Source organism: Poecile atricapillus, chromosome 1 (genome assembly GCF_030490865.1).
Source record: "Poecile atricapillus isolate bPoeAtr1 chromosome 1, bPoeAtr1.hap1, whole genome shotgun sequence".
Classification (NCBI taxonomy): Eukaryota; Metazoa; Chordata; class Aves; order Passeriformes; family Paridae; genus Poecile; species Poecile atricapillus.
Window position 1 is genome coordinate 171,351,948 of NC_081249.1, and position 27,473 is coordinate 171,379,420.

The following is a 27,473-nucleotide window of genomic DNA, read 5'->3' on the forward strand; positions in this document are numbered from 1 at the left end:
TCCCTGGTGTGATATATACTAGTTCAAGTGGTCTCCTCCCATGGCTACACAGGAACAGAGTAGGACACCATCCTTAGGTCTGGAGCACATCCTCTCCCAGATGTGTTTTGCAGAAATGGCACCTTCCAAATTCTTCCACTCAAACCTGGGAGCCAGCATCCCTTCTGTAAAACCCAGCCTCCAAATCACAACCTGCTTCTTTCCTGCAAATGGACTTTTCAGCTTAAGGCTCAAGCCTCCCTCAACCTAAAAGCAGAGAGAAAAATATTTCAGGTGAAACAGTATCTTATTTCCCTGAATCACCCCTCAGGAGGAAATGGCTGCATAGGCATGTGCAGCCTCCGAGCAAGTCGTTGTCTCATCCATCATCAGTGATGCTGTTAAAAATATCAAGCCTCTCTGCTGCAATAAATCACTGCAGCTCTGGGGTCTCCTCCACCCACACAGGCTGAGATTTCAAATGAAACCTGCAGAAAGGGAGTGGGTCACAGCATGCCCCACCAGGGCTGTGCTAGTTGGGCTGCTGAGGCTGTGAGGGGGGCATATGGCACAGCTTTCTGAATTTGCATCACAGCAGCATTCCCCTGGAGCCCCAGAAATATGTTTTTTTCCTGGCCTTTGGAGCTGATGGAAACCTCGGTGCTACAGAGGGAATTGCAGGGCCCCCCCAAACCACTCTCCCTGCCCCTCACCTCTGCCAAGGAACACTGTGCCTCTGGAGTCTTACACTGCCCCGTGTGTTATTGCAGGAAAAGAAATAAGAAGTAAGACAACATATATGAGCAAAAGACACAGGGAAGAGATGAGGGATCAAATAAACCCCAAACCAAATATTCCAAAGGGTCAGGAGGAAAACAGCAGTTGAAAGCCTCGCAGAGGTTAGTGGGTGCAGGGCATTAGGGAGCTGTTAGATAGCAGCACCCCTGCAGATTTTAATGCACCTACAACTTGACAAAACATTTTGCAAAATCAATAATTGAAGAAAAATGGTAAACAACTGCAAAACCTAGTACATTTTTAAATTCCCATGAGCTTTTGTGGACAGGCACCTAGAAACAGCATTGCCCTGATGGCATTTCCGGGAACAGGAGCATTCCTTGAGAGCTGCTGCTGGGACAGAGCACCAGAAAGGGTTGTGGGGAGAGAGGTGACCTAGACTGTGAGATTCAGAGCTCCCTCAGGATTGTGTTTATTAATATCCAGCAGGCCAGGATAGCCCAGGCTAGCTGTGGTTTGGAGTAGCTGACAGCCCCAGAGAGGCCCAGATCAGACCCCATCTGTGCTGGTCCTGCTACCTGCTCTGGCAGCACCACAGTCACAGTGAGCCTGTCTCTACAAACCAGCACCATGTAAATATTTTGTGGATGAGGCAATTAAAACCCGGATGGAAAGAGGTTTAGTTGGACTTTGTGTCCAAAGGGGCTTTCCACTCCTCAACCCCTGCCTGAATAAATAGCTCATTCCTTTGTTCACATTGTCAACCTGCCAGGTAGCAGAAGCATTATCAGTAATGTTTTACTGATTTTCCCCAGTACAGAAGGGCAGTCTCTGGCTTACCCATGACTTTGAAGAGCTCAAGGACAGAAAGCTCAGCACGACACTGCCTGGCAGAGGGAGGCTTCAGGCAGGACTCCCCCTGCCCCATGGGGCAGCCACAAATGATGCTCTGCCAAGTCCCATCTCACCATCAGGGAAATTTCACACCAAGTCCATGCTGCCATGCTTCCCTGTTTGACATGATCATAATTATTCCCATCCCACATATTTTCCGTCTTGTGGACACACAGTCTCTGTTAGCCTCCGTCTCTCTCTCCCTCTGTTCTCCTCTGCACAGCACAAAGTCCAGATGTCATTTATTGCATCTTTCCATCACTAACCCCTCCAATGTCCCTTATCACACTGACAGGTGCTATGTTGGCAGGCTTCTAAAGCAAAGAAGTGCACACTGCCCATGGCATGGTGGCACCTCCTGATTTACCCCTTTTGCTTTACACCAGGACCTTGGACACCTGGCAGCCTGACTTGCCTCTGTCGGGGCACTAAAGGAGCCCCAGGGTTAAATCATCTCGCACAACTCAGTGACAAAACAAGTGACTGTTTAATGTTGTTTAAACCTTCAAGGCCCCTTTTTTCATGTTCTTTTGCTTTGAGTTCCCTCCAAAGTTCCTAAATGCTCTGAGAACGGAAGGATCCAGAGCTAGCAACCCCATGGAAATAAGTGCCTGCAGGGCAAAGTGAGGATGTGAATATATAAATATTTAACCAGGGGACACATTACTCCCTGTCCCTCACCCACGTCTGGCAATCATTACTGGGACCAAGCCACCCATGACCTGCAGAAACAGTGCAGAAGGGGGTGAAGCAGCTCTGGGGCTGCTTTTGGACCCCTCTACCCAGATAGTGTGGGGCTTCAGCCCATCAGGACAGGACCTCATCCTGAAATCCTCCTTCCCCTCATTGCCCCAGGCCATCTCAAGGAAGCAGCTCAGCCCATCATAGAACTTCTGGTTCAAGGCCCCATCCCCACTTGTAGGGTAATAATTAACTTGGAATTATTTTCCCCACCTCTTCTTTTAAATGCTCAGACATAGTGAAAGTGAAACAGTGCCGAGTCTTTTCCAGAGCTCAAACGTGTGAAGGTGCTGGAGCTCTTGGGCAGGTGCAGACAAGCCTTTTTTTACACTTTTAGCAGCCCTTTTCAGAGGGTAAAGTAGGATGGAGAGCAGCATTCCCAGAGGGAGCCCCTTAGCCAGCACATGTGTGAGGGATGGTGCTCCCAGCTGAGGTGGGTGAGCTGGCCCAGACCTCTGTCCTGCAGCGCTGCTCACCTGCCACTGCATCTGCGCTGGATTTCCTGCAGCACGGAGCTGCTCTCTCTTCTGTGGCTCACACCCGCGCTATCCCAGCTTGCTGCAGCAGGGATCACTTCAGTCAATACTGGGGTATGTATTCCTTTCCTTTCTCATGGGCTCACCTTTAGTTCCTTTTCCCCTGGATCTCTCCACCATGTAGGTCATCCCTTTGACCACTGCTGCTGCTCCGCTCTGTCTGCAGAACCCCCATGGAGAGCCTGAGCTGAGATCTCAGCCTCCTTTCACTGAAATCCCTGGGCAGTGGGTGCCCTCCTCTCCCTCCCACCCTCTGTATGGGCTGTGATGGGTGAGCTCCTGAGCAAGGCAGTGAATGGCTAAATACTCCCTCCTGTGAGAGTGTGTGAGGCAGGCTCTGAGCCCTATTGGGGGAGCAGCTCAGCAAACCTATGGGAAGATGCCATCCCTGCAGTTCACAGCCTGTGAAATAACCATGCACAAGGGAGCAAAACCCTAACTGAGGCAGGATGAAATCTATTTCCAGAGTCCCAACATGTCTATTGATTGCAATCATTTTTCAAGCTCTGGATTCTGTGGGCTGGACAGACCCAAGACAGGCAGTTCCTGTGTGACCTCAAGCAATAGCTGTTTCTAATAATTTGAACTGTTCACTCAGCTGCTTAAGCCTGCTCTGGAGAAATGTGGCATTTTCCATCCTCAGGGCACTGCAATGTACAGTGAATGGGCTGTAACAGCTGGTGGTCTGATGGGATCCCTTTGCAAGGGAGGGAAGGCAAAACCTCTCTCCTCCCTCCTCCCAAACACCTGAGCCAGCCCTCAGGGTGTGCAGAGGGGAGTTTGTCTGCAGCAGGGCAGGAGCTGAGCAAGTGCAGAGGCTGTGGCTGCAGCCCAGCAGCACTGACAGGAGCACTTCTGCTGGAATCTGGAATCTCCTGCAGCATCCCCTCACAGCTTGTGCAGAGGCTTGTTTGACCTTGGAGATACCCATCTTTGGCCTGTTGGGATGCAGTGCTGAGGCCTCGTACTGCCTCCTGTGCTGTGGTCATGATGATTCAGAGTGCAGAGATAGCTGTGGCTTTGGTGGAAGGGGCTAAAGCAGAGCTCAGCCACCTGCTGGGAACCACTCACCCCTGGGCCACCTCCAGCAGCAGCAGCTCAGGGTTTGAGCAGGGCAGAAGTAGCAACGAAATCCAAAGTTGCCATACTCACATCAGAAACAACACAGTGAGATTCAGGAATTTCTGCAAGGCTGGAAATGCATCTAGAAGAATGGAAAGTAAAACCATTGAAATAGTACATTTACACAGATTTTAACATCTCTGACGTCTCATGATTCCTTGGTGCTGGAGAAATAGTTGCCACTTGCCTGGTTTATGGAGTAAAGTGAAGCTTTCCAGAGTACCAGGTGCAGGCCAGCATCTGCTGTCTGTGGGTAGAGAGATTGTTTCAGCAGCTCCAGGTTACAACATCTTGCTCTGTCCTTGTATTTAGGCACAGGAAAGGAATGGGCAAGACTTTCAGTCTAGGACTCCACTTTGGAGACACACTAATACCCTGTTAAGGACATCTCTAATTCTGCTGTTTTATGCATTTCAGTGATTGCCATCAACCTGTTTGGGAAACCTCCTGTTGAAAAACAAGATGAATAGAAATATGGAGTTAGACATAAGGAGTGTGACCTCAGAACCAGCCTCTCCAATGAGCAGTCCAGGGGAGGAAAAGATGGAGATTGCTTCTGAGCTGAGCACCTCAGATTCACAGAGGAGGGACAGTGGGTTCTTTGAAAGAGGTATTAAAACAATGTTAAGTATCCAGAAATCAAGACTGAGTCTGAAAAAAGAGAGAGGGAAGGAAGGTACTGGCACTTGGAATGCAAAAAGACTTCTGCGAACACTCAGGAGCTGTGAGGAGAACAAACCTACAGTCTGTGACAGCGTGGAGAAGGTTGGTGAAATATGTGAGCCCATTGAAGCAAAACCTCTTTCAGGTAAGACACAAAACCACCAGTGCCATTTTCTTGCCAGGATAAATATAACAATAATTTACAGTGTGCAAGGCTTGGGCCCAACAGAGGTGCTAAAGAACCAGGCATCCCTTCACAAGGGAGAGGTAACTGCACCCCGTGCATGGACCCACTGGGGGTTACCTGGCCCAGCCTGGGCTGGCCTCTGTCACTGAACATGCTGCTCTGTGGCCTCCTCTGCCTTAGCTTAGCCATACCAGCAGCCTGCATCAACCTGTCAGAGTGACACTGCCCATCACACATATCAGTCACCAAGCTGCTGAGCACAGTTTGGGAGCTGCTGACAATACCTACGAGTGCAGTGTGCTACTGCCTGCATTGCTGTCGTGGACAATTTCTGCTCTTCAGCTCTGTAGGGTGCTGCAAGGCTTAGAGGGGAAGAAAGATGGTTTGGCTATGATCTGGTTTGGAAGCTCCACTTTGGTTCCTAATCTTAGAGATTGCCTTGCAAAGAGACTTCCACAGATATTTTGCTCTCTTGCATTGACTTTCCGCCTGTCCTCACAACAGCAGTGCTGCAAGTATTTGATTTCTGTCTTCCTCAGGCTGGTTGCCTCATGTGTTTTGTCAGTATTTTATAGATTGGTCTCAGACAAACTATAACTATTCCCTTTAGCATAGCTCTCACCTTTCCCCAGGTGTGAGCAAAGTGCAATAACTTTGATCATGGTACTGTCCTCCACCTTCTCAAGGCAGAGGTGCTGCAATGCATTCACCTGGAGACAGACTGAGGTGAAACAACATCACTTGGCCTTTCCTCAGTCTGAATTTCTAGAAAGAAATTCTTGGTCTACAGCATAGGGTGCCACAGGGATCAGATCCATGGGCTGACATAGCCTCACTGCTGTAATACATTCTACTGTGCTGGGAAGTGATTTACTGCTTTACATTGATATGTTGTGAGCTTGGTAAACTGGATCTGAGCTCATCTCATAAACTTTTCTAGTCTGATCTCCAAGGGTCATAGATGAGGAGTGGCAGAAAATGTTACCACAAGCTTTCTGATCTCCTGAAATAAAAGAGCTGAGAAATTGCACAAATAAGGCCCATTCTCTGCCCAATAGCTTGTGTTTGGCCTGGACTAGAGCAGCTCTGTCGGAAACATATCCCATCCTGAGATAATATGGCAAGTGATGGAGATTCCACCACGTGCACCATTAAGCTGCATAATAGTTAATTGCCTTTCAATTGTCTTCCTTCCACCACCAGCTGGCTGATCTTGTATTGCGGAATTAAAGATCCATTTAGCACCCAACATCACCTCCCTGAATAATTATCCTAGATGGTGATTAAATGGTGTTTTCTCACTTTGATAAACAGAACAGAATGTATTCCTCTAGCCTCTCACTGCAAGCAATTGTGTAAACACAGGTTTTATATTAATTTATCTAGAAGAGACTAAGTTAATTGGTAGAATTTTCCTCCCTTCTGAGTGCAGAAACAACTGTAGCACCATATATGCACTCAAAGATCTATGTGTTTTGTGATGCATCAATAGTTGGGTTATTTGGCACATTTCTGTCTTCATACAGATACTCTTATGCTACAAAGATTACTTGGTACATATGGTATAAAACCTGTGTGCAGACAAGCCTAAGGGCAGAAATTATGTGCTATGAACCAGTCTTTCTTTGAGTGCTCTCCAATTTTTCCACATAATTTTGTATGTGTATGCCCCAGAAGCAGTGGTCACACAGGCCTAAAGGATGCCCTTTCCCATCTCTAATATTTTTCTTCTGCCCAGTGTCAGAGTGGGATCTCCTGTTCAGAGCATCTGTTACAACACTGGAGACAGTGAGAGCTTCACAAGGTCTCTCAAAATCTAAATGCTGTTGGATCTCCTCAACACATGGCAAATATTTCTTCTCTTACTGGCAAATAGGCAGTGGTTCTTGCATGAGCAAGACTTTGCAAAACAAATGGGAAACTCAGTAGACCTCAGCCACTTTGGGGGTAGCAGTATTGGGTGACTTCCCCCCAGCCAACACCAGCCAGTTCTGGCAGTAGGTGCCAGAAGCAAAGGAGGTGGAGAAAACCCACATGAGACCTGAGCACCAGGAGCATCACAAATCCACAAGTTTAGGCCCCTACAATGCCCAGATCTCCCCAGACCACTGAGGGACAGCAGTGCTCAGCGCTTGGGAGATAAACATCACTGGTGTGAGGCTGTGCTTGGTACCTGACTGTGGGCATACATACAGGAGGCTCCCTCGGGGCCCCAGTGTCTCTGAGGACACGCTTGTGGGTAGTCTGGGACAGACACAACCATCGAGAGAGAGATCTGACCCAAGAGCTCAGGACACCCAAAGGGGTCTGTCCTGCTGTGCTCCCTCCCACTACCCCAGCCAGACCCCTGGGCACTCTCCCTGCCCTCTTGGGCAGCACACTGAAATGCCCTTTCAGCCAGACATGCCTGAGCTGGGCTACACCACCATGGCCAGCACAGCAGCCGAGTTGTGCTGAGCACAGTGGTATGCAGGGAAACAAGGACATCCATGCTAAAGGAAATCCTGCTGGTAAGGAATATCCTGAACCATTCCTGCTGCCAGTTCCATTTCATCTCCACTCCAGAAGCAGTTTTATGCATCCCGAGCCTCCAGCGTCCCTCTGTGCAGCCTCACCAGCCATTGCTTGAGGCCTTCCTGCAGGGCTATCAGCAGTTTTTTTTGATATTTCCTGTCTCTGTAACCAGCTGTTTAGGGATGTGCCTCAATTTGCAGTGATTGCTTTCCCACTGTTTTTCCCTCCTGTGTCAAACAGGAGCGAGAGAGACCAGGGAGGTACAGGGGCAGTCTCAGAGGCACTGCTGGGACCTGACTACTCTGAACAGCCCCCTGCAAGTTTCCCTGTCAGGCATCTTATCCTGTTACCAACCTGTCAATAGCCTAATACATACCTGCTTTGTCCCAACCCCTTCCCCCCTGTTTCTGCAGTAATGGAAATCAATGAACTTATTCAGAAAAGACAACTTTTGGAAGCATTTGCAAGTATCAAGTTAATGGAAGATGAGACTATCTCTGAACGGGATTCTGAGAAATACAGTGATAACCCCCAGGAGTTTGTACGGAAATCCAAGGATGTGGATTTGCTTTATAACTCCATCACAAATGCAATCCAGTCCATAGTGGAGGCAACACTGGAGGATCCCACTTTACAGCATACCATGCTGACCTCCATGGTGACTTTAATTGCCCACGAAGAAGCAGCTCATCCCAAAACAGACAATACTGCTCATCCAGGGTCAGATTTGCTCGGCAGGCCCAGAAAGTGGAGGGAGCAATGGAGGGAAGCTGTCAAGGAGAGTGCGAGGAAAAGAGTCCTGAAGGCACCTATGGCACCAAGGGAAGAAGCAACTTCTTGGCTTGATCTCCATTTACATTTCCTCCAGGAACACCTGAGGGAGGATTTACTGAAAGTCAAGTCATCAGTGAAAGAATGCTATCCAGAGGAGTACCAGGTGTGTGACACATATGTGGAAGCTTTTCACAATGCCATTGCCTCACATTTGCAAGAACTCTCACAGGGACCACTGGACTTCCATGAGCTCTACACCTTGCTTGACTGGGTAGCCAACACCTACCACAGGTGAGCTGCTGGGTTTGCCACAGTGCCTCTGCCTCCTCCAGGTAGCCACGGGGCTGTGGGGTACTCCAAAATCGCCAGGCTGTTCTGTTTTCCAAGCAAGTGGAGCCAGATAACAAATCTGTTAATAGGTGGGGACAAAGGTCTGTGGATAAAAGTCTTGCTGTTTTTTACAGATCTACATCACCCCATTTTCCCATCCCTCTCCCTCTTGCTGTTCCCATTCCCAGGAAGCTCCTCCCTGCATTTGATAAACCTGCTCTGATAAACCTGTTCCTTTCTGTATATATTTTGCAAGATCTAACAGCTGTTCAGTGACTTTTCCAGGCACAGGCAGGGGCCTGTGGAGGAGGTCTTCTTCCTGTTTAATTAAAATTGTCATGCATTTGGAAATGGGCCACATTAATCCCCATGCATGGGGTCAGAGTCCCCTTAAAGAGGAGTCAAGACATCATCGAGGGTAATTAGACACACGAAAACAAAGGCTCTGTCTCAGATGTGTCCGCTGGTTGAATGGGAGGGGTTTAAGACACAGCTCCTTGCAGTTCAGGGGTCTGGAAAATAAGCATGTGAAAACAGTAATGTCAAAGAAAATTTGTGTCTGTCCTGGTAGCTGACTTCCAGGTATGACCTGAACCAGATGTTCAAGGCAGGGACAAACACAAACCCATTGGCAGCCCTCAAATAAAACAAAGGAGTGAAGGCAGGAGAGAGAATCAGCGCTGAGCCAAACAGTGGGTCCAAATGGCCAGAAAGGGGGCAGTGACAGAGCAGGGCAAGCAGCAGCACTGTTTTGAGAACACCCCTAGCCTGAGGCTGCTTTTGGGTAAGAAACATTTGCACTGCAGGTGGTCTTTGTTTTGAACAGCCCTCAACAGGTTTCTCCTGTGAATTTACCCAGTTGCTCTTAAAACCCCACCTAGAGTGTGGTGACCACACTGATGTATGTAACCCTGTCAGCATCACAAATCCCTGCAGATCTCATCTGAAGGGAATTCATGCATGGCCCCACCCTGGCATTGCAGGAGAGCAGGGAAAGAGATGAGCTTCAGCAGCCAGGTTCTGTACTAAAGAAAAGTGCCCCTACCATATTTCTCTAAATTGTTGTGGAGGGTTTATTGAGAGTTTGCAATTGTTTTGGGCACCGCTTGCAATCACCTGGCTGTTCTGGGCTGCCTCCATTTGATTTTCCCATTCAAAAAAGCTTCATTGTCTCTTGGAATAAATAATCAAAAAGGAAGAGATTGATTGACCCAAATTCATTATTGATGATACAATTCAAACAAATTAAAAACAATTAAAAAAAAGAGGTGGGAATAAGCCCCTTGAGTACACATTTGAGACTGTCCTTTGAGTTGTGGTGGAGAGTTTGTATCTGTGTTGTCCTTTAGAATGAGCAGCAGGCTCTGGCAGCAGCTGGGTTGTGCAATGCTCCACATGTGGAGATGTTCCTCTCTGGGAAATCTGAACCATGACCATGGAAACATTGACTCCAGGACACTATCAGCAGGCTGAACTTATTTTCTGCTGAGCAGTCACTCTGCAGCAGCCTGACCTTTTACACTACAGTCCTCACTTGTATCTGAACCTAACTGTGGGTGCAGTGCTGGTGTGTGGCAAGGGGAACCCTTTTTTGGTGGCTGAGCAAATGTGCAGGCTGTGTGCAGGACACTGCAGCCGTGTTCCCAGATTAACAAACAATGCCTCAAAACTTTGGCTCCACCTTCATCAAGTGCACGAATATTTTCTTCTTTCTCTTTTCTGCCTTCACTGCCCTGCAAGATGCAGCAGGTTGCAGGAGTAGCACATTCAATTGTACAGGCTAATAATGCTTTTCCTGCCCCAGAGAGAGGAACACAGGCACTCCCTCCCTTCCCCTGCTTCTGTGCTAATCAGCTGGCTTGAGTACATGTCAGTCCAGAGGAAAGTGAGCAGCAAAGTCACATGTCAGCTGAGCCCTCTTTGGAGTCAGGCTCTGTAGCTGCACGTCCACCCACCCCTTCCATCTGCAGGGGAACATGGCTCGTGTCCCAGGCATGGCAGTGCCTTCCAGGTCCTGCTCTGCCACCTCCCCTGGCTCAGGATAATGCACGGAGACAAATCACAGGCTGACACGAGCTGTGATACAACACCGCAGAGGAGGCAGGGAGATGGGCTAACTCCAAAGCAACGCGCTACTACAGGAATTACCCTGAAAGGCATTTTGCAGGCTTCTGGTCGAATGAATCAGCTTCATGTTGTTTATTTAAAAAAGTAAATTCTCATAGCACTTTTCATGTCCAAACAACTCAGAAGTCTCATGATTTCTGAAGTGGGCTGGAACCTTAGATCATTTTGGGTTTGAATAATTAGGATTTTGAATAGAAAGGAAAGATTTTATTGTTAAACCTTGAAAACAAGGAGCACAATTTAAGCTTTAAGTATATTTCTCATGGCTTAATAATTATGTAGCTCACGCTGCATGAATATTCTATCAGTTTATTCACACTCTGAGCTATTATAATTTGTTCATTTGATTCTTTCCAGTGAACACTTTCTGGGTGATCCCCAGCTCAAACCAGAGGTTAAGACAGAGAACCTGTCCTTGCTGTTAACACCAGCTGATTGGGATAAGCTGAAAAACGACTACATTGCTTCTGCAAAGGTGAGTTTTGACCTAGTCCCCACGTGCCCCCCAGGGAAGGTACAGGAATCCCAGCCTCCCAGACCTGGATGACTGCATTGTGGTTTCCAGCCCCACCAGGTGCTGGGTCCTACTGGCCCCACACAGAGTGGACTGTATTCTAAAGCAAAAAATTCCTGAATACCACCTTGGGGACCCAAGCAGAGCCAACAGGACTGTACCAGACCCACTCAGTATGGCAGACACTTACTGAAAGGTCGTAGCTGGCCTTCAGCAGATTGTACACGTTGCAAAGTTAGGGGCAAATGCATTTTAGCAGCTACTGCCACTCTGTGGGATCTCCTCCAGGACATCCGAGGTTTCCGATCGGCAGACTTTGGGCATCTCCACCAGAGGACACACTCATAGTTTGTGTCCTCTGATGAAGCTGCTTCCCAGTTGTCTTTCTGCAGTCCTTGTCTGGCATGCTGTGTAAGATTTTCCTGGCACTTTGCTGGGCTCAGACATTTTCCTGCAAATCATTTCTAAATCAGGGCACAGCTCAAGGTGAGCTCAAGGTACCCAGCTGAATGAAATCAATATTTCTCCACCGTGCTGGTGAAAGATCACTTTGTTTCACCAAGCAACAAGATTGATTTTTCAGCCAGGACTGAACAGTGCTGCTGCTTACCTGACTGGCTGTACCCTGGAAAGGACTGGTTTGATCTTTAATCCTGGCCGGGTGCATTCCATGTGCTGGAGGACTTTGCAATCAAACAGCTGACACACTGTTTCCCTGCCAGGAGAATGACTGATTTGGGAGTATCTTGCACAAACATAGCACAGCTCCTGATTTCTCCTGAGGTCTGGAGCAAGGCCTATGGCTGCTCACCTTTCCATGTGGTGCATGGTGCCTCACAACGTGCTGATGGAGCAAAATGCAGCGAAATGTACTGTATTCCTGCTTGCTTCATTATCCTGAGCTGCATGTTTCCTTCCTATGTTTAATGTTTAGGGGAAAATCGAAAGTTATTTTGGAAACATCCTGAGACTAGAGGTCACAGAGAAGTGGAAGAAGGAAGTTCATTCAGAAGAGAAGGAAAACCTCTACCACACCTCACTCTCTTTTGATATTCAAACGGTATTTAATTAGCTGGGGGAAAGTGGTGGTGGTGGGGGGTTCTCTGTGGCTCCAGGGAAACTGGATCGTTTCCTTCTGGGGTGGAGGTACCGCCTCCTGTGATAATTTATGTAAGTCACATACTGGCAGAATACATTAGAGCAGAAAATGCCATTTATTACAACTTTTAGCTCTCCCGCTTGCCTTCTAGCTGCAAATTAAACCTGCTGTCAATTGTGTCAGCAACATAATAGGCAACTGATTTTAAAGTCCCTAAACCTCTTTGATTAGGAAGAAGAAAGAGAATTGGAAAAAAGGTGGAAAGAAAAGGTTTCTTTGAAAAAACCTTTGGCTTAAAGAGCAACTTTGTCCCAGGGCTGTGGAAGCTGGGGAAAGGCTGTAGGCAGTGACAGCCACTCCAATTTAAGCAGTACAAAAAACAAAAGCCCCTACTAGCTTTAGGGACTACAGGGTAATAAAGGCAGGAAGGGTTTGGATTAATTCTCATCACTCAATTGATTGAGTCACTTCAATTAAATAATACTAGCAGAAAAAGAGAGGGAGAGAAAAAGAAAGAAAATAGAGTTTTTTCTGCTAATGTGACTCTTTTTCCACAGAGGAATATTACACATTATGTGATCATAGGGAAGGCTGGTCTGAATTGATTTAGCAGATGGATAGAATGGCATGGGAAGTACCAGAATAGGACTGCAACACACCTCAGTCCAGAAGTGCAGCTGGAGTTGTCTGGACGGAGTTCCAGTGCAAACAAGAGCTCAGGGTGATGCCTGACCCTCTGTGCTGTCCTGAGAATGGGGCTTGTGTGGACCCTCCAGGCTGGGGCTCATAGTCACCTTTATCATGGGGTCATACACAGGGACAACTCAGCTCCCCTTGGGCTTTGGGTTGGGATCCCTCCAGCAATTCTCCCCAGAAGAGGAGGATGACACCAGGACACCTCAGAGCTCCAGCCAACACCACCTCTAACTCACACTTAGACAGCAAAAGGGCACTAGGTCATTAGGGGTGAATGATTACATCACAAATCATTTGGTGCTCCTTGGTCCATTCTGCATTATAATTTTTTAAACTGCCAGAGATTGATGAAAATCTCCTGTCAACAAGTTGGCTGTTTGCCCCTTTGCTAGGTGAGCCATTCTTACTGACCAAAGCTGCATGAGATTCTTGTGAAAGATATTCCACCAGTGCTTGTCCCACTCACTGGAGTTTCTTCATCCCCTTTTCTAGATCATCGGGCAGCACGTGAAGTTATCTGGAGCTATCAGCAGAAGCCTGGAAACAAAAATGCTTGAGTTGTGCATGGCAGAGCTGCTCGAATTCATACCAAGGTCATCACTGCTCTGGGCAGCACTTTCTTACTAAATGAGTCCCACATTGGTAAAAAAAGAGGGAAAAGGTCCAGGCTCAGACACTGGCTGCTCCTGGGGGAATTAGAGATCACAATGAGCCCAGTTATAAGCAAGCTGCAAAACAACTTGGAGGGAGTCATAAATAGACCCAGATGGGACTCTTTGAGTCCAAAGATCTAATGTCAGAGCTCTGGGAAGTGTCTGCTATCTGGAAATGGACAGGACCACTACAGTCCCATCCACCCAGGACTTTTGTGACATATGGGTGCTGGTCACTTGCAGCTTCAGTTGTGAGCAAGCAATTGTTATGGACCCCTAAGACCAAAAGCCTGTTTGCCCAAAACATCATCCAGGTATCCTGGGGTGAGTCCTGCTGAGTGGTTTTCTCTGGCATCCCATGGCTGTGGGCATAAAAAATTGCTCATGAGACCCTCTCTGCTATACCCTGGCAAAAACACAGCTGGGCTGCCTCCTGAGTCCATTAAAATTTGCCCAGTGTCCAAAGGAAATTGCTGAAATAATTATTTTTCTTTTTTTCTTTGTTCTTCTTTTCCCTTTTCTTTGTTCTCTCTTTCTTTTTCCTCATTTTTTTTTCTTTTCTTTCTTTTTTTTTCTTTTTTTTTTAAACCTGTGTAAAATGCAAGCTGGGGCAGCCATGGCTCTCAGATTAAGTGAACAGTGAAACTTAAGCTTTTACTTAAACAAACTTGAGATGCCAGTAGCTGGGGCCAGCTCAAGCATGTTTCTTTTACCCTATCAAAGAATGGAACCACCAGACAAAGCCTGCCTGAGCACACTGCCTTCAGCATGGACCTGGCTGTGAAACAACCATGGGGTTGAACAGTCAACCCCATGAAATTGGTAATACACAAAAAACAAACCTAACAGCCACGCTGAGGTTTTGGGGGGGAGGGAAGGTAGGTGTGCTGCCCTATTCCTATAAACCTGTTATAAAATCAGCCCTGTGTGCTTAAAAGGCATGTCATATATTGCCCCAAAAGCCAGAGAAATTAAGGCTCAGACTTATAAACCTGTGTACCATACCTGCAATTAAACCCTCAGCATGAGGAAAAGTCAGAGATTTGGCCTCCCAACATCCCTGGCATCTCTCCAGAAGCGCTGCATACCTGCTCAGGCGAGCACATCCTAAACCCATAATTATCTGCCATCTATTCCCCTCCGCTGCACACACGTTATGACAGCTGGAAAAAACTTGTCTGCATACAGAGGGGACAGGTTGGGCCAGCCACGGGTGTTTCCTGACACCACCATGTACACAGAGATGAGGCATCCTCAGTGCCCCCACTGTTAGTGATACCTGGGTGTATTTTCCTACAGGTTTGAGCAGGAGTTCATGGAGTGGAGCACTGCCCAGGACAGCCCCATCTTTGTGCCCTATCTTGTTGCCTACATCAACAGTTTCCATGACCTGGTGTAAGTCTGCTCCCTCCGAGCTGAACCGCGGCGTTTCTGGGGTCTGGGGGCGGGTGGCTGGAAAGACCAAGTTCTCCTTGAGGTGCCCCAGTGGGTGCTCAGCCTCCAGACCTTCTAATCTTATGGGAGGATTTCCCCAAAAGGATGCAAAAAAAAAGCCACAAGGATGAAGAGACAGACATTTGGATGGATGTAGTGCTTGCATGAGAGTTTTGGACTCATTTTCAGAGCATCTTTTTCATCCTTGGGGGAAGTTTTTCTCTTTTTTTGTTCTGGAGGTTAACAGAATAAACTCGGAATCATGACCTCAAGGCTGCCTTTGGCACTGGGCTACAGGAAAATCTATGAAAGCACTCAACCTAAAAATAAATGCTTGCCATCGCCACTGGCATCTGGAATTACAGGGCTTTGCATTAATTAGTTTTTCAAGCCACGTGTTGAAAAGTGCCTCTGATGAACAGGTATCATCAGGCTGGCTGTGAAAGGTCTATCACTCACCCCATAAGTAGGATGTTGCCAGTGAGTGCATGTCCCAGGGTCTGGTCCATCAGCCCCGTGCAGAGGCCCAGAGGCTCAGCAGCATCATCTCAGCATCATCTTTGCCGCGCAGATGTGGTGCTTTTGTTTGTCATTCTGGCAAAGCACCACAGGACTAGCGCGTGGGCTCCGGCCACCAGGAAGATTGGGTTGTGATTTGCAGCCCCTGCTCCGGCTGGGACGCATCTGTCAGGTATTCTTCAGGGGATGGAGGGGATTTCGTGCTCGGTGTCTCCCAGGAGCAGACGGCTCTAGCTGCAGCGAGCACTACCGCCAGGAAGGCTCTAGATGGCACGGTCTCTCCAGCAATGCTCACCTCGCCGAGGAAATGGCTTTCCCTGCCTCCTGCTGCCCCTGCGGGACATTGCTGCCCCTTCCTGCTGAGCAGTGGAGAGGGGGAGAAGGGAGACGCCAGCCCCAGGCAGGGAGGTGATGGGTTTATCCCTGACTCAAGTTAAACGTTTATCAGCCTGGGGTGATGAGTAGTGGGGCAGAGGTAATTGTCCTAACAGCACGATTTTTTGGCTGCTGGACCCAGATTTCAGGTGTTCAACTGGAGTTACAGTCCTGAGCTCCAGCCTGGAATGACAGGGATGGTATTGGGTTCTTTATAGTCCTGCCAGGGCAGCCTCAGACATATAAATCTGGGCAGTGACAGGAACCTTCTGGTCTCTCTGTTTACAGCAGTGGATGTGGCACATCCAGGGATGTTCAGGCATCACTGGTGATGCTTTTTTTTGTGGTGGTGCTGCCTCAGTTCCCCCCGTCACCAACACTGAGGATGTTACCGTCAGACAGGGATGGAAAGTGAAAAGAAAGTCAGGAGGTCACAATGCCCCTAAAGTGCACACACACACACACACACACACACACACAGGGTATTTCATTAACCTCTCAAGTTTTCTTTCTCAAAAGGTGCAACATTGCAGAAGTCTGCACTGTCCTTAGGAAATTCCACAGGTTTCCATCCCTGTAGTTACCATCCCAGCTGCTGCTGATAGACATTGTATGGAGTGAATCAGACAGGCTCTGGGGGACACAGGGTCAGCAACTTTCCCTTCTATGGCTTCATTATTTACTTTTTCCCCACAGCCCTCAGTTCTCACCCAGGTACCTGGAAATCATTTCACAGAGGTGTTGCTCGAGTGAAAAAGCAACTGGCCTACGCAACTGCTCTGCATGGCTGCACTGTCCCACCTGATGAGGAAATCTGAGGGGGCTTTTAACCACAGTTACTCATCTATGATTAATTTTCAGTGTACAGGATTGTGCAAAAAGAGCCATTACTTTGACTCAGCAAGTGTTTCCAAGAGGAAGTAGTAGAAATACAAGTTTATTTAAAAGTAATATCCAACATGCCAATCCAGATAACACCCTTAGAGCTGTGTAATAGTTTATATTTTAACATTAACTCATTGGTGATCTCTGTCCTTTTGTAGGTCAGGGTTAGAAACAGCGTTTAAAGTCAATACTGAGGAACTGCAGAAGATTTTGGCAGCTCTGACAAGGAACTTCACAAATCATTTTTTAACAAAATTAAGAACAAAAACACAGGTAAGGGGATCTTGGCCACATTATTTCCTCAATATAAGGGTTATGTGCAGCAGCTGAAGGTCATTGCCCTTCACTTGTCTCACCAACTAAACCTCATTTTGCAGCATAAGACATTATGGTCCCTCAAAATGCATTTAACACTTCTGGAAATCCCCATTAAAAATCCATACTTCCAGCATCCTGGGAATTTTTTTGCCATGAGCAATGGTACTTTTTTAAAGCTGTTATTAACAATCAAAAGAAAAAGATATTTAGCAGCTTCCAGTCTCTCAGGCAAAGCAGTGGGGAAAATCTTATCCAAAGTGAAGCACTGGAGAGGCAAGCTGAACACCACCAATGGGACACTTTTCCTTCTGTCAAATCATTGGATTTTTTGGGACTTTGACTTACTGATTCATAGATCTACCATCACAGTCTGTCAGAAACCTCTTTGGATAGGACAGAATTCATTCTGGTAGGGGTGGTTTTTCTCGGCTGTTCCCATGGTGACAAAAGACTGATTGTTCCAGAATGAGGATGCTAAAGGTCTTGTAGCAACTGATAAAACTCTGATAAAATTTGGCTTGTGTTAAAAGAACACTGTGCTGCAGTGGAGTTTGTGCTTCTCAGAGCCTTTCTGCTCTCAGCCAGCTGGGGTCTGCTAGCTCCAGCTGGTATTATAGAAGATGGGGGAAATCAAGCCTTTGGTCCCATCCCTTTAATCTTATCCTAATTCACTTTCTAAATCCCCAAATATAACTTCCAGAAACCAAGACAGTCATGGAATTTCTCCAACCTAAACCATGCCCTCCTGGCCAAGGGGACTTTCCAGTGACTGCAGATCTTGTCTTGGAGCTAAACAGCAGGCAAGGAAAGGCCCCAAGCCAAGGCATTGAGCAAGAAAACTGAAATGTCGTGAGAACTGAGAGAGGCAGAGTCAAAGCATTTCTAAACAGCTCTCCAGCAGGCTGGGAACACAGCAAGGGGGGAAATAATTGGGAAGGAGATTGCCAGGAGTCTAAAAACAACAATCATGAGAGCCAGTAAGAGAAAAGGGGACATGCTAGAGAAAGGATATTTTGCATTTGGCCTTTAGGGAAGTCTCCTCCAGATGCCAGAAGTTTTTTGCAGCTATTGCTGTTTCTGTATGAAGGTACATGAGCTCTAGGGACCAGCAAAGGGAAGTAACCTGTTGAGGACACGTGGTCAGAGTACCTTGTATCCAGGACAGATGGGAAACAGTGCCATCACTCCCATGAGGCATAAAGCTGGAGATGCTCCCAGCTGCCATTCTCCCCACCACCACATCAGAGCAAGGAGCAGAAGGAAAACCCCAGCAAGACTTCATGCAGGTCTGCAGGAGTACAGACAGCCTCCTGGAAGGGCTGTGAACACAAAGAGCTTGACTTCCTTATGGAGAAGGCTGTAGAGGTGATGGATTACTGGGCTAATTACCAGGAGATTTACTATCAAGTGACTTCTTGTTTCCAAAGCTGGTGCAAACCCATGTAATACTGGCTTTCACGGTTGCTCACCACAGCCTGTTCTAGTCATGCCTGAGCTGCTTGTGATTAACATTTTCATCTCTTTCTTCCCCAATACCTTAGAGAAACAAATTTATTTACCTAAAGAAATAGAGCTGGTGGATCAGAAGGTGGCACAGAGCAAGGAAATGAGGTATCCCAAATAAGGCTTTAATGTCAAAACATCTGCTCTGGGTGTGATGCTTCTCCTCTCTGCACTGGGATGCCTACCCAGGAAGGGGAGACATGGGTGTGAATTCCCTGGGGTGGAGAGAGAAACCCAGCCTGCTCCTCGTGTCTTCATGCAGAGGGGGTGCTCTGTGCTTTCAGTTCAAACTTGAGATCAGGTGTATAGGTGGGTGCCTTCAGCTAGGACATCATCATCTAGTCTGAATATACCTGTGCCATCAGTGAGTTGGTCTTTTTTTCAGCCACTCCTTAAGAAAATCCTGACCAAGAACTGGATTTTGGAGACAGAAAGGCCGGTCTCACTGGCGTTGGCAGTCTCGCAGTTCTCTGAGCACCTGCAGCACATGAGGGAGCCCCTGGGCCAGGTAGGCAGCCGGTCCCACACCTGGGCACAGGGATGCTGAGGGGTTACACCGTCATTTTCAGGCTGTGGTAAGACCTGCAGACTCCTCTGCAACAGCGGTTGCTCTTTATAACTGTGGGGGCTGTAGGTATGAGTGAGTGTGTGCTGCCTTCCTGTACCTCCTCTATGCCCTCAGGTGCTGCCGAAGACCTGAGGGCTTTCCCTGCCCTCTCTGACTGCCTTGGCCTTGAATGGACAAAAAAAACATGAGGTTTGCTTCTTTTTAACCAGGAGCTTCTACAAGAAGTTCATAAATACATGGTGAAGGAATACATCACCCAGGTCATCAAACCCAGATGGAAAATGAACAGGGAGACACGTCAGGAAGTGAGCAGAAAGATGAGCCTGGAAGCTAAAATCATTCACAATACACTCATGGATCAGGTATGTGAGCTGTCTCCTGGCATCTCCTGGCTGCCCCACTCCCAGAGGTTCCCACTTGGCTTCACAGAGTTCACTTCTCTTGAGGAGCACAAGCCTCAAGAAATAAAAGTGCTGAAAAGAGAGTGAGCAAAGTGGTTACTGCAGGTTCATGGTGTGGATTTCCAGCCTGGCAGCCTCTCTGCATTGGCAGCTTCTGCATGTTCAGCCAGCAGCTCTCTGATGGCAGCACCTGGTTTTAACATGTTCCCAGGGAGCTTTGCATAGGGTGGTTCATGTGCTCTAGGACCACACTCATCCTGTGGCAGCTTCTTCCTGGTCCTCTTCCCTCAGGCCATGGGATGCACTTTGTCACCAAAGGATCCTGAGAAGTTCTATCTGGGTACACAATCTGTGTACAGCAGGGTGTAGGGAGAAAGTGGTGGCAGTCTAAGTGTTTTGTGACTGGACAACTGTTACAACCCACCCCTGAAGGTGGGGTAAGTGAGGTACCTGTTAATAAATCCCTTGGGCCAAATTAGAGTGGCACAACACTGAGTGAGCAGTGTGAGATATATAGATGGAAAGAGAGAGAGAGATTAGATAGATAAACAGACAGACAGACAGAGAGAGATAGGTACATAGATAGATAGGTACATAGATAGATAGATAGATAGATAGATAGATAGATAGATAGATAGATAGATAGATGGATGTGTGCGTATATATGGCTGGTTTATTTTAAAACAATTTGATTACAATGGAAAGGAGGTATGTAACAATTTTGGTTATTGCTTATATTAATATAACAATATAAGAGTATAAAAATATCACTTAGGAAAATATATAAGGAAAAGAAATAAAGGATAAGAGCATATAGCAGAGGGGAAAGGTATCATCACCTGTGGATCCAGCAACAAGACTTGATTGCTGCAGTTTAGGTGTCTGTTGTTCAAAACAATGAATGCAGTTGGTTGAGTCATTAACCCTTAACATTTCTGTCTCTCACAGCAACATCAGTCAGGGATTTTCAGAAAAGGAAGTAAAATTTTAATTAATTGGGTTTTGTGGAAAGTCAGGTATCCAGGACACTAGTATCCCTAGTGATGAGGCACATGGAACTATGAGGCAGCAGGAAGTATCTGGCTTCTGCTACTATGCTGGACCAAAGCCACAATGCTCTGCTCAGGGTCTGGCTTGCTTAGGTGCTTGTGGGCATCGGGAAGTGCAGGGTCAGGCTTGGGAGATCTCCCAGGGGTGCCTTGCCATTGCTACCCAGCACCCTGCTGCCTGCCTGAGGCATCCTATCCTGCCTGCACCAGTCCTGGCTCACACCAGGAAATAGATCCTGCTGCCCTGCTCTTGCTGCAGGGAAAAAGGCATTTAGCAGGTGCTGCTGTCTCAGACATGGGATTCTTTGTTCACAGGGCTCTGATGCCAACTGGCTCCTCCCTTCCATAGAGCACATTGCCAATATCATTGGGGAGAAGACAAAAGACAAGATCAAGGCACATGTCAAGGAGCTGTGCCAGGATTATCCAGATATCAGGTATGTGAAGTGGCAGATGCCAGCACTGTTGGGCTCCATCCCAAAAAGCACCAGCTTGCCCTGTGCCTGGGTTGAGCTCTTCAGCTTCTCTTTGTTGGTGGCCACATGTTAGAGATCAGGATGCCAGCAATGGTGGGAATCTCAACTTGTTTTTCTCCCTTTATGGCTGCATACTTTTTTCTCCTGTGTGCTGTTTTAGAATGCACACAAATTACCTTCAAAGCCTTTTCATTTTGGAATGGAATGGAATGGAATGGAATGGAATGGAATGGAATGGAATGGAATGGAATGGAATGGAATGGAATGGAGCTATTTCAGTCTATTAGGAAGGAACTCACACAGATAATCCATCCAACTTCCTGATCATTTCAGGCCTGACCAAGAGTTAATGTAAATTATTAAGGGCATTGTCCAAATTCCTCTTGAGCACTGACAGGCTTGGGACATCAACTACCTCACTAGGGAGCCTGCTCCAGCACCTCATTAAAAAAATACTTCCTAATGTCAAGTCTAGAGCTCCCCTGACACAGCTTTGAACCATTCCCATGCATTTTATCACTGAACTTCAATTTTATTGCTCCAAATGATCCTTATTCCACAGTAAAGCTCCAGTTCGCTTTCCACTGCATCACCAGTGTCAGCCCTGTTTGCCAATTTGCAGGCTCCAGATTTGGAGCAAATAGTTTTTCTCCTGTTCCCAGGCTCAGACCTCAAAGCATGGCAGCCAGTGACACCGTTCAGCTGCAGTTTCTGAAATGGCCTCAACACAACCATTAAATTCTGGAATAAATTACAAATTCTTTCTTTTGTACTTTCCGTTTGCTGTTCCAGGGCTGCATCTGGAAAATTTAAAACTCCTGGAAAAGTAAAGAAAGTGACTAGCTCTGTGCATGGCTAAGCAGCCTTGCTTAGCCTTACCTTCTCTTCTACAGCTCTTCTTTCAACCACTGAGAATGAATATCAGTGGTACAGACTGCAATAAATTCCATTTCATCAGAGTAATTTCAGAAAAAAAAAAACCACCAAAAGTTTCAGCACTCACATTTATGATGATTTAGGATGACATTTATGCAATCAAAATAATCTATAAGATTTAACTAATCGCTAGAATACTGAAGTGGACACACAAATATTGAGAAGAAAGATCACATTAAATATATTCACATCTCCCCAAAACTGAGGCTCAAAATTTTTCATAACTAGATTTACTTGGGTGGTTCAGATATTCTTCAGGCTTATCTGTGTGGGGGAATTCAAGACATGGACATGTAAAGGAACAATTGTTCCTGAGTAATTTCCTAGGTGAACATACCTACCTTACAAAAAAATTCCCTACAAACAAAAAACAAACAAAACCAAACAGATAAATAAACCCCAGTAAGGGTTTAATCCCGGTGGCCAGACTAAGATGAAAGAGGCAGTGCCTGTTCTGGGAAGGATAGGGGAGGTAAATGATGGCTAGTCATCAACAATGGCTATTTGAAAACCATTTTCCAGTCAGCAAAGCCATTTACAAGGCTGGGATTTGTGGTACTTTTTCATCATTAGCCTCAGACCCAAGCCAGGTTTTAAGGCTTGTCCTCTTGGTTTATTTAATTTCTGATTTTCCATTATTGAGTAACATTATTTTTAACAATGAAGTTCAGAAAACGAGGCGGAACCTGCTGGACCTAAATTTCTTCCTGTTCAGGTCCCTGTTAATTTTTCCCCTGAGCTCTCAGAGACATCACTGAATTTGTATACACTGAGATTACTGGAACAGGTTATGTTTCCAAGTTGGCTTTCCAGCTCTAACCTAATTAGTGCCTATCAGCTTCCTAAATATTAGCACTTCCATTACTCATCTCAAAATAATCATTACACAAAAGGTCCACATGCTCTCTGGAAAACATACAAAGGGCATGATGGGTGTGGAGGGAGAGGAGGAAATTCCCTGAAGCACCAGCAGCAGGAGGCTGTCCCAGCAGTGTGGTGTGGCAGGAGCTGCTGCTCGCTGGTTTGGTACCTCCAGAGGCTGCTGACCCCCATCCTGGTGGCTCCTCCGGTGTGGTGAGGGGCTGGTCCCTGGCACTTTGCTATAGCCTTGCTCAGTCTCCAGCACAGCTGTTGGTTGCTCACCTCTGGGCTGGTTTTGCTGGTCAAATCTAAGCCAGGTCTTGTTTGGTTTCTGCAGGAAGGAGCACGTCCTGGCCATCCTGGCGCTCCGGGGGCTGGGCCGTGCCAGGAGAGCGGCGATCTTTCGGCAAGTGCGCCATGCACAGGAGAGCTCTGATGGAGGGCAGGGCTGCACACTCTTCGCTGAAATTGATGTTCCAGTAATCATCAGCTGCTTCTAGCACAGGACCAAAGTCAGCATCCTGCCTCCTCCTACACTGCCTCTACATATGATCCAAAATCTGCCTACCAACCTTGCTCCTCTGCAAACCCAAATTTTTGACTGCTGTGGTGAAAAGAGAAGTTTCCTGAATTTCCTACCCCAAGTTCAGAACCCAAAGGCAACGGATGCACCAAAACACCAACCTCCTGTGAGAGGTCCTGGGCAGCAGCTCCAGCCCAGGCACGGTGTCCACCTCACATTCCATATGGATTCTAGTGCTAGGAGGCTGCTCCACTGTTTGGTATGAGATTGAATGTATTTTCAAAGAACTGGAGAAAACCAAAAGCAATTCACTCAGAGCTATATTAAGGCCTCAGCACTATATTAAGGCTTGGATTGTGCTCTTCATAATTATACAGCAGCAGAGCAAGATCCTCCCTCATAATTAGTGCCCATGAGCAACCAAGGGGCAGAGCTTGGGCAGGGATGTGGTATCACCCAAGTTTTATTTCCTCCCGCACAAACCAGCTGGGTGAGCTGGCATGACACAAGGTCATGACGTTGTGACCTGAGGCCACAAACCACTATCTGCTTGGGGAGGAAAACACTGAGCCCCATGGCCGGGACACGCAGCACACAGAACACTCCCCTCCAGACTGGCCCCCATGGACCCTCTGGCATTTCAGCAGATTTTCCTCACCTGAGGGCTGCCTTGCAAAACTCCTGTTGGACTGAAGATCTGTTCATGCCATCACATGTCTGTGTGTACAGACATGTCTGGATCAGATAGGCCATGTGGAGGGAGGCTCCAAGTATTCCTTGACTTGGGAAAAGTGCCACCATGCCTCTAGTCTATTTTCTTGTGTGTTTCAATGCATTTTAACAAATCTGTTACAATCTGACTGCAGTATGAAACCAAATGTGAGGTGGACAGACAGTGCTAGAGATGAGATCCTCATCTGGTGTAAACTAGCATAATCCCTTTGATGGGCATGGATCACCATAGGGTTAACTCCATGAAGGATCCAAAGCATTACATCTAGCATCTGCAGGGGAGACTGAAAGAGACATTCAGCAGCCTAAAGCTGTATAAATTGGATTTCATTTAATTCAATTTATCCTTTAGCTTGCCCTCCACAGGATTTAATCTAAGACTTTACAGAGATGTGTTTATGATCTATTAAAGTGATAAATGTGGACATGGCATAACCTTGAACGCTATTTTTTCTGGCAGATGAGCTTACAGCATCAGTAGTGAGGCTCTTTTGTTTCCTTTGCTTCGGGTTGTACCAGCATAAATTTCAGCCTGTGTGAGCAGCAGGTGCTGGTGACAGGCCAAGGGAAATGTTCTGATGGATAAAGAAGCAAAGAGTGCGCCTTTAATTCATAGTCATCATATGAAACTTTTTCTAAAAGGTAGACTTGTTACCTGCACAGTCAAGATAAGGTGTTTTTCTAAAAGTGGCTTTGAAATATCAGGTACAAATTGAGAGCTTGAAGCATGAAATCCTGGGAGGAATTTCTGCCCTGAATCATTCTTCAATACATCTCATGACAATTCCCAAAAACCCTCAACTTGGTGACTCCCTATATTTGCTATGGAGAAGAAAAAGTAAAATATCATCTGATTCTCCCATTAGGTGTGCAGACCACATGAACGCTTCGGAGCTCCCCTCCCCTGTCCTGGGGACATGGTGCATGCAGGGAGCCCTGTGATTGCACCCCCCATGGGTCTGTACATTTCCCCTCCCAGCAGCAGGGAAGGGCATCAGTGCTGAGAGACTTACATTTATTGTTAGAAGGATTGACTGAGTGGGAGAGATACAAAGAGGAATTAAACCTTTGCATGCTAGGTCTGAGACTTCTAAAACTGTACTCCTGGAGTGCAGGATTTGAGGCACTAAAGCCTCGGGGAGAGATTTCATGCAGCAGAAATTTCTCTCTACTGCATATGCATCTCTCATCCAAGCACCTCATGCAGACAGCTGTGGCATTTTCCTAAGTGCATTATTTAAATGTATACTGGGGTTTTCAATCTCATATTTTACTGGCAGACCCTCCACAAAGCAACTGCCTCTCCTTGGGCTCCAGCTGCCTGTCCCTGGGATTAGATAAGGTGCTCGGTTTCCGTTTCTAATAAAAGCAAGTAACTCCCTTGAAGTCATGGAGAAAAGCTGGGCACAATGGTCTGTCTTTTGTCACAGCCTCTCCTGGGACACTCAGATCCTGCAGCCTGGCGTCCTGTGAGTGAGTGGCAGGCACACAGCCAGCTTCCTCTGGGAGCTGCTGCTCTGTGGCTGTTTGCTCCTGAGCAAATCAGTTTAAGGTTAACCCCATTATGGCCAGGCCGTGGTTCAGCCCTGCCCCAACAGCTGTGCAAGTGGAGAGGGGGCTCCAGGATAGATGAGGAGCAGGGGTGCCTCTGGGCAGGGGGATGCTTGGTTGGGGCTGCAGAGCAGACCCTGAAGCCAGTTGAGCAAGCAAAAAGGAAGAGATCCGATTTCCAAAATGAGCTGCTGCTGTCCAGCTGTTTTCTGTGGAAGACCCAGTGTTCATTACAGGCATATTTCACATTCCAAAAAAAAAAGAAAAGAAAGGCCTCCCAGAGCTCTTAAATGTGGAATATGTGGGTCTTGTAGGAAAGTGCCAAGAAGCTCAATTATTACCTTGTTAATTCCTTCTGCTTGTTGTTTCTCTGTGAAGAAAAACATCATCCCTCTTCCTATCCCAGCACAGTTACATTCCCTCCAGGACACACTTCTCACTTTTACCCCAAATGGCCCAAGCTGCTACGTGCAGAAGCATCTCTGGTGAATAATGCTGCCTCAAAAGCGTCAAACTAAATGAAAAAGCCAAACTCTTTCCAGACTTAGCTTCTCAGAAGTGAATGTTGCATTTGGGAGGTGAGGAGGGAGGCAGATCTGGCACAGCTGACAGTGCTATGTGGGTGGTGAAATATGTTTTATTTGTTTCAGAGGTCTCTGATGTTTCACAGTACTGTTTGTTTCTGGTTTGGGGTGAAAAGCAAAGGTCAGTGACAGCAGCCAGGGTGCATGAGCTGGCATTTGCCATCTCACACCAGCCATCAGGAGCCACCATTTCACCAATTTTACTCTGTGAGGTTGTTCTTTCCTGGAAGGAAGATATGGGAAACAGACTCACTTGAAACAAGAAAAGAACAGTACCAAGACATTGCAGTGAATGCCCAGGAGGCTGTCCCTCAGCTGGGGACCACAGTAAAGCAGTAAAAATATTCCTGAAAAGAGCCTTTTAGTGCAGCCACTATAATGTTTAGCTCCCTGTGATGTGGTATGTTTCAGAAATTATCTCCCAGTTGGTTTAAAATACTAAGGATGATCAATAAGAAGAGGAAAGATGTACTGCATCCACTTTACAGGCTGGGTGATGTGGCCTGACACCACCCCAGCACACACAGGTGGGATGACAAGAGGTGCCAGGGCATTATTATCTCAGAGATGGCTGAAAAGCAGTTATATTACTTTTTGGGTTCAGTGCTTTAGTAGTTCTATATCACACTTCTCCCAAGTTCCGACATTTAGCAAACATTTATCTCCTGTGTTTTGCATCTTTCTCCCTGAAATCTTGTTTTGGTTGGATTTACTGCCCCAAAGCCAGTCATTTTGGTTCTTTGGTACTGGGCAGATACAGGAGTGCTCTGCTCAGCATCACTGTGATCACTTGAGGACAATTTTATGTAATACTGCTAATGACACCATAACATTACTTCTGGGATTGGCCCACCTCCCCCAAAGATATCTGAGCAACAGAGCAGTCAGGTTGCTGGAGCATTGATTTAAACAATTTGCTATCACTGTTACAGCAAAAAGACAGTACTGGGAAAAGGTGAAGGCTGATGTACATTAATGGGTAGCAAAAGTGGATTAACTTAAAAAAATTACTAGAACTTTCTCTAGTCCCAGTTTGAGGACACTGAGCACATGAACTATGCTTGCCTGCCTTCATCCCTGTCACACAGAGCACTGCAAATAGCCTCTAATACTCTTCCAGTGTAGTACTCTCAATTTGTAATTGTGAATTCATATGACACCATCAGAATACATTTTCCCAAAAAAGAATAG

The 27,473-nt window shown here is 46.8% G+C and overlaps 1 protein-coding gene across 1 annotated transcript; it reads left to right on the top strand.

Annotated features, from left to right (window-relative positions):
• The first annotated feature begins 2,481 nt into the window (after window positions 1-2,481).
• On the top strand, window positions 2,482-23,393 carry EXOC3L4 (exocyst complex component 3 like 4). Its single transcript, XM_058826974.1, has 12 exons — window positions 2,482-2,942; window positions 4,428-4,818; window positions 7,788-8,439; window positions 10,963-11,080; window positions 12,054-12,179; window positions 13,407-13,507; window positions 14,867-14,962; window positions 16,939-17,053; window positions 18,987-19,109; window positions 19,379-19,531; window positions 20,935-21,056; window positions 23,230-23,393. Exons 2-12 carry the CDS (start codon window positions 4,473-4,475, stop codon window positions 23,390-23,392), a joined length of 2,115 nt encoding a protein of 704 aa, XP_058682957.1. The 5' UTR covers window positions 2,482-2,942; window positions 4,428-4,472; the 3' UTR covers window position 23,393.
• The last annotated feature ends 4,080 nt before the right edge of the window (window positions 23,394-27,473 follow it).